At 37.3% G+C, this 14,442-nt stretch overlaps 1 protein-coding gene across 1 annotated transcript in view; it reads right to left on the bottom strand.

Moving 5' to 3' along the window:
- Positions 1 to 14,442, bottom strand: part of LOC131198248 (dynein axonemal heavy chain 11-like) — a 94,950-nt gene that overhangs the window by 67,464 nt on the left and 13,044 nt on the right. The window contains exons 7-9 of the mRNA XM_058182738.1: positions 4,622 to 4,759; positions 4,405 to 4,529; positions 3,858 to 4,053 (exon numbers count right to left, since the gene is read on the bottom strand). Coding sequence (XP_058038721.1) covers positions 3,858 to 4,053; positions 4,405 to 4,529; positions 4,622 to 4,759 — 459 coding nt within the window. The remainder of the gene's footprint in view (positions 1 to 3,857; positions 4,054 to 4,404; positions 4,530 to 4,621; positions 4,760 to 14,442) is intronic.

A 14,442-nucleotide genomic window follows, 5' to 3' on the forward strand; every position in this document is an offset into this window, starting at 1 on the left:
CATAACATAACATAACATAACATAACATAACATAACATAACAACAGAGTTGGAAGGGACCTTGGAGGCCTTCTAGTCCAACCCCCTGCCTAGGCAGGAACCCTACACCATCTCAGTCAGATGGTTATCCAACATTTTCTTTAAAAATTCCAGTGTTGGAGCATTCACAACTTCTGCAGGCAAGTCGTTCCACTTATTGAAAAGGCTAATTTATCTAGAAAATAAAAGTGCCAATACTATTAAATGCATATAATGCTTTTTCTGGATAGGTACTCAGGATATAAATTGAGCATTTTTTTCTTTCTGTAGCAGTTCAAGAAGTAAGTTTATGGCTTCTGGGTGGCGCCACCTTTCTCGCTGGGTGCTAATTTATGGCACTCCGCATTGAATATGGTAAAAGCCGGACATAACAACTGATTCCGGCTTAATTTCTCTCTCTGGTTGAAAGAGAGAGAAAGAGCAAGGGGGGGGATTGTGGTAGATTCCCCTAGGGGCTTTGTTTTTGTAATGCAAAGTCCTGAAAGGTCGAATCCCCTTGAACCCCTCCCCCAACCTCCAGTATTCACTGCGCTCCTGAAAAAGCAGGAAAAGAGGAAGATGTCCACTTCTGCTAGCAATCGATTTCTTTTTGTGGTTACTAAAAGCAGGCGGAACAAGCGTGAGTGAACAATTATTGGTTTGCAAGTATTTTTGATTTTCTGACTTCTACCTTTTTTTTTAAAAAAAAGAGAAATTTCCGCCCCCCCTTCAGTTTCGTTTTAGAGAAACTGAAAGCAGAGCGATACATCAAAGGGAGCTTTGCTGTTGAATCGAAACTGAATGGAGATTTTATCTTATTGTGTTTGACTACGGACTGTTGGATTATATTACGTTGTTTAAGTACTTTACAAGGGGATTCTCAGAAGGAACTTTGTCATGGAGGTTCTTTCAGAAGAATGGATTTGTGACTTTATACAGGACTACACAGAAAGTATGTATTTAATTATTCAAAAATACGAATTGATAAAAAATGGGGACGTTTTGGATGAGAGCTTGGAGCAAATTAACCAGTGCAATCATTCGGAAAATGGAATGCAGGAGATACAAATAAAAGTGGATAAATATGAAGATTTGATCGTGAAGAAACAAGGTGATGTAAAGAAGTTTTCTTTAAATAGTTTGGATGAACTGCCTGAATTTGTGCTACAGGAGATTGTCCCTCAAATGGAAAAGACTCACAAGCTTAATGTTTCCCAAGAGTTCTCTTTTTGGACTGATGGAATATACAGCAGTAATTTTTGGATTCTTGGCATAAGGAATTACTAGGAAATATTGTGATTGACTTTTTAAAAGGAGTAACGAAGGAAAGACAGAGATTAATGCACCAAAAAAAATGGCAAGAGACAAAAGTATTATTCTTGAAACAAGGTTTTTTTAAAATATTAATAGACAAAAATATTAGTGTCCCGGAATCTGGAAGAAATGGGTTGATTATATGTTTTATATCTATCATAAAAGACTAGATATTTGGATCTATACTGGATTTTGATGAGGAAGGACTAAAGTTGAATAGATATTGTAATTTTCTGTATTGAAATTTTATAAGGTGTTGCACTAAATTTTAAATAGAATATTTTCAAAAGATCTTATGTAAGAAAGACATGGGGGGAAAAATTATATGGTTATAGAAGTTATAAGGGACATATTTTTTTTTTTTTTTTATTATTATAAATTTATTTATAATAAATTATAAATAAATTAATTTATTTATAAATTATAAATAAATTAGATAAATTATAAATAAATTAGAAATTATAAGGATACTGTGCTTGCCTGAGGACTTTAAAAAATTTTTTTTTAAATGGCAAAAGGTCAGAGACCAACTGCTGGAGAAATGGAGAGAATTTTGGAAAAGTTATCTAATATGGACAAGAAACTGGATGAAATAAGAGCGGAAATTGTGACTATCCAAAAGGACTTAAAGGATACTCAACAAGTCTCAGCAGAAAATAAGCAGAAAGTGGAAGGTTTGGAGGGTGAGATGCGGGCAGTGCAGAAAAGAGGGGAGACGACAAGCAATGCTGTGCTTGGATTACAGATGGATAAAATGTCTTATTTCCTTAGGTTTCAAAATTTGGAAGAAGTGGACCAAGAAGATTTGAGAGATGTTGTGACTAAACTGTTGGGAGAATTTCTTGGGAGAGGTGTTGATTTTATGAATTGGGATGTGGATCGAGTTTATAGAGTTAATTCACAATATGCACGCACGCATGCAGTTCCTAGAGAGGTTCATGTCAAATTTGTGAAAAGAGAGACGAGAGATGAAATTCTTAGAAAACATAGGAGTGGGGCACTGACTTATAGGGGCAGGGAGATAGCCATTCTGAGGCAGATTCCCAGACAGGTACGTGAAATGAGAAAGAAATATTACTTTTTGTCAAGCAAATTGTACCAGAAGGGAGTAGGCTTCAGATGGCTGATGCCAGAGGGATTGATGATTTTCCGGGAGGGCATTACGAAAAAAATTAGTACAATTGCGGAGGCTACGGCCTACGTGGAGGAACACAAAGCCCTCCTGGAATCAGATGACCCAGGAATTGAAGAAGGGGAGGTTATAGACCATGGGGCGGAGGCGGCTGCCGCTGTTGCAGCCCTGGAGTTGGGTCAGGCTGAACCCAGAGTTCTGAGATCCAAAACTAGGAGGTGACAAAGATATTTGGTATTGTGTTGGTTTTACTTATTCTCTTTCGTATGATATTCTGATTATTCTTGACCCTTCTTTATTGCGTATGTAAGATTGGTAAACTTAGCTACTCCGTATTACCTGCTTGCCATATGGCTGTTGTATGTGTTTAAAATTTTGAGTAAAATTCTTATCATGTATAAGAAAAATGAAAATTTACCATACCTGATATGTATTGGTATAAACTTTTTTTTGACCAATAAAAACTTTTTTTGGGGAAAAAAAAAAAAAAAAAAAAAAGGGACATATTTTTTGAATTGGATTGGATTTTTATGCTTTAGTTGGTTTTAAATACTTTAGGATTAATTTGTTCTATTGATTTATATATTTTACTATTGTTAATTCTTAATTTTTATTTTTATTTTTTATTTTTTTTGAAGGGTTTTGGTTATGTTAGGAGGAAGTCAGAGCTAGAGAAGGAAAATTGGTATAATAGTTTTGGGAGAAAATTTTCTTAGCATATGTTTGTTTTATTTTTAACTATACCTTGTGCTTGTTCCGGGAAGCCAGGGGGGAGAGGGGAGGGTATTAGTGAAGGGAGGAGGGTTCGGGGGAAAGGGGGAAAAAATTTTTTTCTGTAAAACTTTTTAAATAAAAAAAAAAAAAAAAAAAGGACATATTTTTTGAATTGGATTGGATTTTTATGCTTTAGTTGGTTTTAAATACTTTAGGATTAATTTGTTCTATTGATTTATATATTTTACTATTGTTAATTCTTAATTTTTATTTTTATTTTTTATTTTTTTTGAAGGGTTTTGGTTATGTTAGGAGGAAGTCAGAGCTAGAGAAGGAAAATTGGTATAATAGTTTTGGGAGAAAATTTTCTTAGCATATGTTTGTTTTATTTTTAACTATACCTTGTGCTTGTTCCGGGAAGCCAGGGGGGAGAGGGGAGGGTATTAGTGAAGGGAGGAGGGTTCGGGGGAAAGGGGGAAAAAATTTTTTTCTGTAAAACTTTTTAAATAAAAAAAAAAAGAAGTAAGTTTAGTAAACAGATTTCCTTTATTTTTTAAAATTAAACATGCATGAGTTGTTGTTTTTTAAACCATGGCTTGCAATTCTATAACACTAATTGCATTGAATTCTACCAAATCTAGAAAATTAAAATGTTCATACCATACCATATCATACTATACCTTAGGATCAAAATTCACACTAAGGAGACCATCTTTACCATTTCGCTTAATCAAAGGTTGATCTAAATTAAACAGGCAAATATCATCCACCTTGGACTTCCATTTAAAATAGATCTGATCTTCATATTGGTCAAGTAATCTCAATATTTCTATATATTTCTGATAAATTAAAGTAGCTTCAAAATTTTCCAGGATTCTAAAATGGAAGACATAAATGTGACACTAGCAAAATGGTCATGTCAAATAAACTTGTTGATTTGTATCAGCAAAATGGAAATATGAATGTAAATATGACTCCATGAATAGTTTGCAGTGAGTATTTAGTTACAGCACTCGAGTTTGGCTCAAGATATTTGAAAACATCTTGAAAAAGTAAGAATTGTACCATCTTCTCACCTTTTTTTCACTCTGAATTTCAATTGAGTCTTACTTCAACACAATGTGCTCTACCACAGTGTTTCTCAACCTTGGCAATTTTAAGATGTGTGAACTCCCAGAATTTCCCAACCAGCCTGAATATTTTCTATTGTCAAAGAAATTTACTTACTGTTGGGGAACAAATGAGAAACTTGACCAAAATGACAATATGCGGGCTTTAATTTCTCGAGACCATTTAAGGTTTCCTGAACTAGATGACATGTTTTTGTTTATGATTTCATTCCCCTCTTCCTCCTGTAATTATTAAAGGACAGGTGGGTAATTCTGCAAAAAGATATCTTGTGAGAAATGCAAATGGACTCATTTGCTCTTAAACTGCCACATACCTGTTTAATGTGTTCATCATACAAGTATTTACAGTTTCTCAATTCTTCATCAAACATCTGTAGCAAGATCTTATAATTTGTGCTAAACATTTCTGTAATCATTGGTTTCTCCAGAAAAGATCCAAGAATGGTTATAAGCTGCATAAATAAAGAACATGATTATGTAAACCTTCCTTTTTCCCAACTGTGAGAGTATCAAAATATCTTACATAGAAGTTGGAACACAAAAGGAGACTGTTGTTCACATTCAACATATGTCCTCTGCTTAAGGAACTGTGTTTAATTAAACTAGGAATGGTATGCCCATTTTTCAGTCAGTCTTGGCTCCTGGGAACTGTTGAGATTAGTCCTTGCAGTTTTCCTGGCAAAATTTTGGAAGTGATTTTCTATTGCCTGCTTCCTAGAGCGAGCTGAGAGTGACTGCTTATGGTCACCCAGCTGGCTTTGGCCTCAAGATGGGATTAGAATTCACAGTGCTTGTTGCCTATGCTTTGAGTTTAATTGCCAGATATCAAAAATAAATTTATCCATGTAAATTACATTTCTACCTAAACATTAATAACTTAAAAGGACAAAAATTATTCTACAGAGAATAAAAAATAGATATTTTATTCATTTTTTTCCTTATTATTTTAAACTATTGGTTGCAGTAGCTCACTGGAAATTTATTTATTTATCACATCTCACAGAATGTGACTCCGTATAGCATACAATAAAAACAGATCATAAAAACTAACAATTAAAGTCATTCTATAACTGGAATCATTTTAAGGACAAAGAGAATAAAATACCAAGATTTTATTTCATATGCTTTATGTCAATAGAGGTAATACATTTATATTCTGAATGCTTCATAGCACTTTTAAAGCATATAGCTAACATTAATGAACTTATTTACAAATATCTTCTCATAAAAATAAGTTTAGTAAGTTAAACATAGCAAGTGCTTGCTTTAAAATATTCTCACGTACAAAATCAATAGCAGAAAAGGTTACTTTTATGTTGAAAAGTATGAAGTGGCTATCAAGATGATGAAATTATGCAAGATGTCAAACATCAGACTGGAACTGCTAAATTTAATTCTCTCTAAACTCACAAGCTAGGAATGTATTATTATAATTATTACACTCCCAGAAGCACGAAGCTGAAGCCTGAAGATGACGAATGAGACTTCGTCGAAACGTCGCCAAGACACTTCCAATTTTACGCGGGAGAAAACCCGAATAACCAAAGACCTACATACAAACACCCGCGAAAACCTCAGAAAACATATATATATATATATATATATATATATATATATATATATATATATATATATATATATATATATATATATATATATATATATATATATATATAATATATATATTATATATAGGAATGTATTATTATATATAGGCATACGTGTATACTGCACGAATCAAGAAGAGGGCCGTGAAAATATTTACAGACCCCTCGCATCCTGGACATAAACTGTTTCAACTCCTACCCTCAAAACGACGCTATAGAGCACTGCACACCAGAACAACTAGACACAAGAACAGTTTTTTCCTGAAGGCCATCACTCTGCTAAACAAATAATTCCATCAACACTGTCAAACTATTTACTGAATCTGCACTACTATTAATCGTCTCATAGTTCCCATCACCCATCTCTTTCCACTTATGACTGTATGACTGTAACTTTGTTGCTGGAAATCCTTATGATTTATATTGATATACTGACCATCAATTGTGTTGTAAATGTTTACCTTGATGAACGTATCTTTTCTTTTATGTACACTGAGAGCATATGCACCAAGACAAATTCCTTGTGTGTCCAATCACACTTGGCCAATAAAAATTCTATTCTATTCTATTCATTGAAATATGGTATTGAATGACAATATATGCTCAAGATATTTTGAGAGGCTAAAGAGTATACTGTGGTCCTCAATTTATGACCACAGTTGAGCCCAAATTTTCTGTTGCTAAGTTAATACAGTTGTTAAATGAGTTTTAGTCCATTTTATGACCTTTCTTGCAACAGCTGTTAAGTTAGTAACATGGTTATTAAATGGATCTGGTTTCCCCATTGACTTTGCTTGTCAGAAGGTCGTAAAAGATGATCACAGTGATTCTGGGACACTTCAACCCTCATAAATATAAACTAGTTGGCAAGCATGAGAATTTTGATCATGTGATCATGGAGATACTGCAATGATCGTAAGTGTAAAAAACAACAAGTCACTTTTTCAATGCTGTTACAACTTTGAACAGTCACTAAACAAATGGCTGTAGGTCAATGATTCCCTGTATTCAAGTAAGTTGTTCTGGAGGAAGAGCCTGAGTTGTCAGCTCAGCAACAGCTCATAAATATAAACTAGTTGGCAAGCATGAGAATTTTGATCATGTGATCATGGAGATACTGCAATGATCGTAAGTGTAAAAAACAACAAGTCACTTTTTCAATGCTGTTACAACTTTGAACAGTCACTAAACAAATGGCTGTAGGTCAATGATTCCCTGTATTCAAGTAAGTTGTTCTGGAGGAAGAGCCTGAGTTGTCAGCTCAGCAACACACATTTTCAGCAATTCCACTCAGTTTTATTATTTGATTATATAATTGGCTTTTTAGTATTTTTACTGAACTTATTTTTACTTAACTAACTTTGTTTGGATGAGATGATAGTGAAGACAAATACACAGATAATGGATTTTGCCTGGAACTGGTAATTATGGGAATAAGAAAGAAATGTCATGGTGTTAGCTTAGGCTTGTGATGGTGAACCTATGGCATGCGTGCCACAGGTGGCACAGAAAGCCCATGTCATGGGCACGCCAACAATCGCCTAGCTCAGCTCCACCCCGCATGCGTGCAGGCCTCCCACCAATCAGCTGATTTTTGGGTCTCTGTCACACATGTGCAGGAAAAACGGGGTGCATGCAGAATACGCGCAGGCATGCCTTGAGGATGGGGGAGCGCAGGGGTGTGTGGTGCCCCCCATGGCCCGTTTTGGGCCTATCAGGCCACCCTGCAGCCTCCTGGGACCAAAAACAGGCCGCAGGGGTATCACTGCACCTCCACCACCCCGCGGCCTGTTTTTGGTCCCAGAAGGCTGCAGGGAGGCCTGATAGGCCCAAAATGGGCTGTGGGGGGGGTCATGCGCAGTTGCGCATGGGGAAGCATGGAGGGGTTGTGTGCGCATTGTGGGGGCGGGGTGGGAGTTGCATACGCATTGCATTATGGCTCCAGGCACACATGTGCGCTATCACGCTTGCACGGACTTTCAGCAAATGATGAGAAAAGGTTAGCCATCACTGGCTTAGGCTTTCTCCCTCCTATAAACTCTGCAAAACAGCCCAGAATTGAAGAGTCCTTCACAGAAAAGAGAACCGCAAGTAAAACAAATCCCTCCCGCCCATCTCTAACAAATTTGAAGCACGAGAATGGGATCTCCAAATAGAGCTAGCAAAATAACAATTATTAGACCATTCCTTATTTCTTGGGGAAGAGCAAAATGATAGCCGGTCACTACCACAAGTAACCAACCCAGGTACCTCTTCCAGGGGACTTGAAATGAAGCACAAAAATAAAAAGATAGATCAGAACTTAGCAAGGCTACCATGGGACAATTCAACTGAGTTAATGGCAAAATAATGCATCCTCACAGCACAAACTGTTATCTCAATATTTGAGCAGCTTACAGCCATAAAACATGAATTGGAGACATTGAAAAAAGATATAGCTGTTTTTCTTCAAAAACAAGGTGTCAGGCCTGAAACTGACTTAGCTGGGTCTAGTCCCTTCTCATGGAAGTTTTGATTTCTATCATGGGTTATCTTCACCTGGCTTCAGGCTGATACAGTTTGGAGTTGAAGGGGGAGAGCAGAGATAGGTGGAGTATTACAGCCAAAACAACATAGCAATCTCATGAGTCAGAGACATTCCAATGGCTGGTTGGCCAGAGGAGGAGGAGAGAAGTCACCAAGCAACCCTGGTATCCAGCTTGTATCGCGATTGGATAACCCCATCTTTTGGTTTTTGTCTGTTTTGTTTTCTAGGGTGTATTTTCTTCTACAGGGGGGGGGGATGCCTATCAGTTTTGGAAGCCATACTAGGCCGAAGGCTTCCACAGGCTGCCACTTTCTCCGGTGTGGGAAAGGAGGAGAGGGGGGTGGGGGTACAAGGGACTATTAGACATAACAACATTCTTTCTGCCGGTCAAGGTCAGGCTGGACTCACATCTGGAGAAGGAGTGGCCGGAGTGATGCTTCAACATGGGACGGTTGAGGATTGGAGCATGTGATTGGCGGAGGGGTCATTAGGATGGAGATTTTGGAGTTTGTATTACTGAGGGAGGAACCCGAATCCCCAGTTTCGGTTTTCATCCAACTGTGCCAGTTTACCTATGCTAGTAAAAGAACTTTGAAAGATGTTGGCTTCAGAGTCTTTTCTGCAGGAGGGGTTTTCTGGAACGCTGACAATTTGTTGTTTTGAACCTTCAGTACTGCCTTTCCACCAGTTTGTGCCAAGATGATGTATCTAAATAAACCTGTTCTTTGGTGAAATGGACTGCCTCGGAGGTCTGTTTACAATGGGTACATTAATTGGAATCTGACACAAGGATCCTCTACTCCCATAAAAGCCTCTGTAACAGACACAGTCAAATCTCCCACTCTGGGCAAGTGTGCTAATAAGGAGCAAAGAGCGAAAGTAATAGTTAAAGAACTTGTCAAAAAGCCACAACTCTCTTAAGAATAACTCACTATCTTCTGATAAAGCAAATAACTCACTATCTTCTGATAAAGCAAAGAGAGGGGGACTTAAAAATGTTAAAGATTTCTTGGAAGCAAAGTATCCTCCACCAAATTGAATTTTTCATTGCAAACACAACAGATCGCCATCAGAATTTGCATGAACAGACTTAATGTTGGATGTTGGAATACCAGGAGAGCAATGCTAGCTTCCTGAGGTCAGCTTCTTCACTACCAAGGTGGGCAGATTGATCTGTTTGCTGTTGAATGGCTCCCAGATGTCCCAGATTGGAAGCAGATATTCCTGTCATTTAAGCGATTTGCCATCCCTTCAGTGTTATTCAAGATGAGAGCATATATAGATTCCTTTCTAATTTTTCCTACCAGAATCTTTTGTGATGAAAAGATTAAACTGTTAATAGCTAATATGCTAGCTCCTGAAGTTGCTGCTTCTTCAGTCCCAACCTTGAGAGAATTAGTGTGGGAGTCAGTCAGCCTTATTTGATGAAGATGTTTTCAGCACAGAATCTGGCCTTATTAATGCTTCTGGCTCCTTACCACAAAAGGAACAAGACAATGTACTGTTTAAACTAGAAAATCTGAAGAAAACCTTGGTTACATCACTACAGCTGAGCCACTTTTAGACCTTGTATCTCTAATATAAGAGCCTCTCATTTTCCCCTCGGCAAATAATGGATTACCTGAAAATTGCCCTATAAAAAGTTGAAGTCTGAAACCTCTTGGACCAATAGATGATCCTGCAGATGAAGAGGAGTCATTATTTTCATTGGGATATTTCATGGGCACTCCAGCAATAAATTGGGATATGGGCAGGAGATCCTTGTCATCCGCAATGACACAGAGCAAGATGCAGCATGATTTAACATCTCTTTGCCCAACATGTCTGCAGAAGCCCCTCACAAGGCAAGCATTGTTAAATGGTGTCAATGTCATCCTGCTGCAGGACGTATATGAGTCAAGTCATCCCTTGAAGGATGCTACAACTGCTGCTGCTGACCTTCCAGCCCAATATAATAACCTTACAGCTTCTTCTTGTCAAAACCATATTGCCTGATGGGCCTCAAATGACTTTCCTCTTTTCCTTCTAACTTGGAATATTGCTGGCTGGTCAATCCAATCAAAAGACCAATTTTTTTTGACAATATTTGAGGACAATATTTGAGGACAATATTTGAGGACAATTTGATGTCCTCTTCCTTCAGAGGTGGAGTTAGATGGCCACTGGGTTAACTCTATCCCAGCTGCTCCGAGCAAGATTGGGTGGGAGATCTAAAGGTGGTAGAGTGGCCCTAGTTATGGTAGCAGAGCTCTGCAATTTAAATATGTCTCACTCAGGGGTGAAATCTACTTACCTTCCCTACCGGTTCGGAAGTGCAAATTTATCTCTAGTTCTTTAGACAAATATCTCACAGCTGCAATAATTATAGAGATTTAAATGCTAGGATGGGACCAGATGATCATACACTATTTAAGTTTTCGTAGTTTTCAGCGCAAGAAGCCTGCAGCCACCATTGCCAGCTTGGTTCCAGCTGGCAAAGAGGCAGTGGCTAGAGGTTTCTCGTGCCAAAAAAGAGGTGGAGGCTGAAGGCTTCTTCGCAAGCAAATTAAAAGTATGGTCTTCCCCTTCTCCAGTTGCCCACCACTTTTAAGACGAAAAGTAAACAATAGAGCAAATGATTGAGAACTTTTTCTCCATAAGCATCAATACAAGAAATGGAAAATGTTCACTTAAATATATGTAGAGGATAGTTTTCATGATCAACTGTATCATGAAGCAGATTAAGGCAATGATTTTAGGAAGATGTATTGGAGGATATATGGAAGAGTCCTCAGCCATTAAATTAGTTTTTGCCTGCTAGTATAGAGTATATCTTACCTTTAGTGCTGAAGATTCAATTAAATCTACAGGAAGAAGTACTTTATCATTTATCTGAGTTAATACTTTCTTGGATAATTCTTGACATTTCTTTTGTTTAAATGTTGCTGCCATACTAATTAAATATTGCAAAAATCTATCCAATAGATCATTTCTATGGTTATAAAAAAAATTCAGAGCATATTATCTGTATTCCTGTGTGTGTGTGTGTGTGTGTGTGTGTGTGTGTGAAATAATAATTTAATCTAAAATAAATCTGACAGTGAAAACTATGACATTCATTTATTTTGCTTTGTATAACTACCTTAAATGCTGACTCCAAACCTGAACAATCAAGAAATGCCACACAAAAAATTGTTCCAAGACGTCTTTCAAATTCCAAATTTTTGTGTTTAAAATCAGTGTAGTCTTCTTCAAATACCTGTAAAGGCAAAATCCATGGCAAATAGGTTTAGGATTTTTTTTAAAGAATTGCGTTATTTAATCAATAAAGGGTGTAAAGAGTTACATTAGAAACAAAGTGCCAACTTGCTAAAGATTTTGTTTCCTTTAACTTCCTACCAGACAAGAATAGAAATTGGCAGACAAAGGGAGAATAAAGTTATTTGTAATGCTCAACGAATGTTTTCAGGAGACAATAAGAATAGTATCTAGGATTCAAAAAAGCCAGGTTTGCCAAAGGCCTTCAAATATTTGTACTACCCTGATCTTTTCGCATAGAGGAAAAAGCTGTGCTTGGCAATCAGGTACCTAATGATAGCTGTAGTATTTTGGAACACCATGTATTGAGTTTCTCTTAAAAGAAACAGGAGGATCCTCAAATTCAACAAGCCAGGCTTGTCTCATGTTAAATAAAGCAAAGTACATCAATACCTGAAAATGGGTTTCCTAACATCAACTCTACAAGCAAAAATAACTTAGCACTATTCTTGATATACTGTATACCTGAATTACATCTGAGCAGTTCTTCTTGGAGAAATAACCTGAACTACCTAAACAGTGATAAACTTTGCTTATCTTTCAATATCGAGTTATTTTTCTAGAAAGTTGTATCAAGCTTTATTGTTTAATCTTCTAATTTTAAGTCGTAGCAGCCATCCTTATTTTCAGTTATATTAGCTTTTAAACCAAACAAGTAGCATAAGAGTAATTGTGCTACATTATATCAAATTAATAAATTCTATTAAATAGAATTTAAAAATCTTCCTGAATATATTGCAAAATTGCTGTGATTTGCTGATAAAACAACAGCAGCATCTAAAGCTTTGAATCACAGGTTACGTAGACAGTAAACACAAGGTCAATCCTAATGGACTCAAATGTCTATACACCAATGCACAGAGTATGAGGAATAAACAGGGTGAATTAGAAATTCAAGTAAATGAGGGCAGATATGATATTGTTGCCATTAGGGAAACTTGGTGGGATGAAATCCACAAATGGAACATACAGCTAGAGGGATATAAAGTATTTAAAAGAAATAGACCAAATAAAAGAGGAAGTGGAGTTATACTATATATAAGAAATAACTACATCTCTACAGAAATAAAGCACAACAATGATGAAAATTATCTTGAACGCATTTGGGTCAATATTAAAGGGAGGGAAAATGATATTGCCATAGGTCTATACTATAGGCCATCCAACCAAACAGAGGAATTTTTTGCTAGTTAGCTAACTAAGGTATGTAGGAAGCACATCACAGTAGTAATGGGGGATTTTAACTACCCTGACATCAACTGGGAGACAAACTCTGTACCAAGTGGAAGATCCAACAGGTTCCTAACAAACATAGCAGACAACTTTGTTTCCCAAAAAGTAGAGAAGAGAACAAGGAGATCAGCCATATGGACTTAATTCTCACTTAATTCTCACTAACAGAGCTGAAATGATAGAAGATGTTATTTATTTATTTATTTATTTAATTAGATTTCTCCCGAAGGACTCAGGGCGGTGTACAGCCAAGATAAAAATAAACAATGTACAATTAAAAATAAATTTAAAAACTTATTATACAGTTAGGCCGATAAATTAAAATCTAAAAAACCCCAATTTAAAACTTAAATAGCAATTAAATTTAAAATCTAAACAATTTAAGAAAGCCCCGCGTGAACAAACAAATATGTTTTCAGTTCGCAGCGAAAGGTCCGAAGGTCAGATATTTGGCGTAAACCAGGGGAAGTTCATTCCAGAGAGTAGGAACCCCCACAGAGAAGGATCTTCCCCTGGGGGCCGCCAGCCGACATTGTTTGGCGGACGGCACCCTGAGAAGTCCCTCTCTGTGTGAGCGTACGGGTCGGTGGGAGGCATGAGGTAACAGCAGGCGGTCCCGTAAGTACCCAGGCCCCAAGCCATGGAGCGCTTTAAAGGTGGTAACCAGAACCTTGAAATGCACCCGAAAGGCAACAGGTAGCCAGTGCAGTCTGCGCAGGAAAGATGTTACATGGGAGCTACGTGGAGCTCCCTCTATCACCCGCGCAGCTGCATTCTGGACCGAGTGCATCTCAAGGGGAGCCCCATGTAGAGAGCATTGCAATAATCCAGGCGAGAGGTAACGAGAGCATGAGTGACTGTGCATAGGGCATCCCGATCAAGGAAGGGGCGCAACTGGCGAACCAGGCGAACCTGGTGAAAGGCTCTCCTGGAGATGGCCGCCAAATGATCTTCAAGCGACAGCCGTGCATCCAGGAGAACACCCAAGTTGCGCACTGTTGAAGCTATAGGAATCTTGGGGACAAGTGATCATGCAATATTGGAATTCAACATTATGCAAACACAAATAGTAGAACAAAGTCAAACTAGAGTCTTGGACTTTAAGAGAGCTAATTTCAATAAACTTAGAGAGAGCTTGAAAAGGACTCCATGGATGAGAATCCTGAAGGGGAAAACAACTCAAGAAGCTTGGAAAATTTTGAAATGAGATTATAAAATCCCAGTCTAGCACAATACCAATGAAGAAGAAAAATAATAGATCTCAAAGAAATCAGCATGGATGCATAAAGAACTATCTGACAAATTGAAAGAGACAAAAAGGACAAGTATAAAAAGTGGAAAGAGGGACAAATAACTAAGGCAGAATATCATCAAATAGCCCGAGCCTATAAAGATGAAGTGAGGAAAGCTAAGGCTCACAATGAACAAAGGCTAGCAACAAAAGTAAAAAAATAACAAAAAAAAGCTTCTT

This window comes from Ahaetulla prasina, chromosome 4 (genome assembly GCF_028640845.1).
Source record: "Ahaetulla prasina isolate Xishuangbanna chromosome 4, ASM2864084v1, whole genome shotgun sequence".
NCBI lineage: Eukaryota > Metazoa > Chordata > Lepidosauria > Squamata > Colubridae > Ahaetulla > Ahaetulla prasina.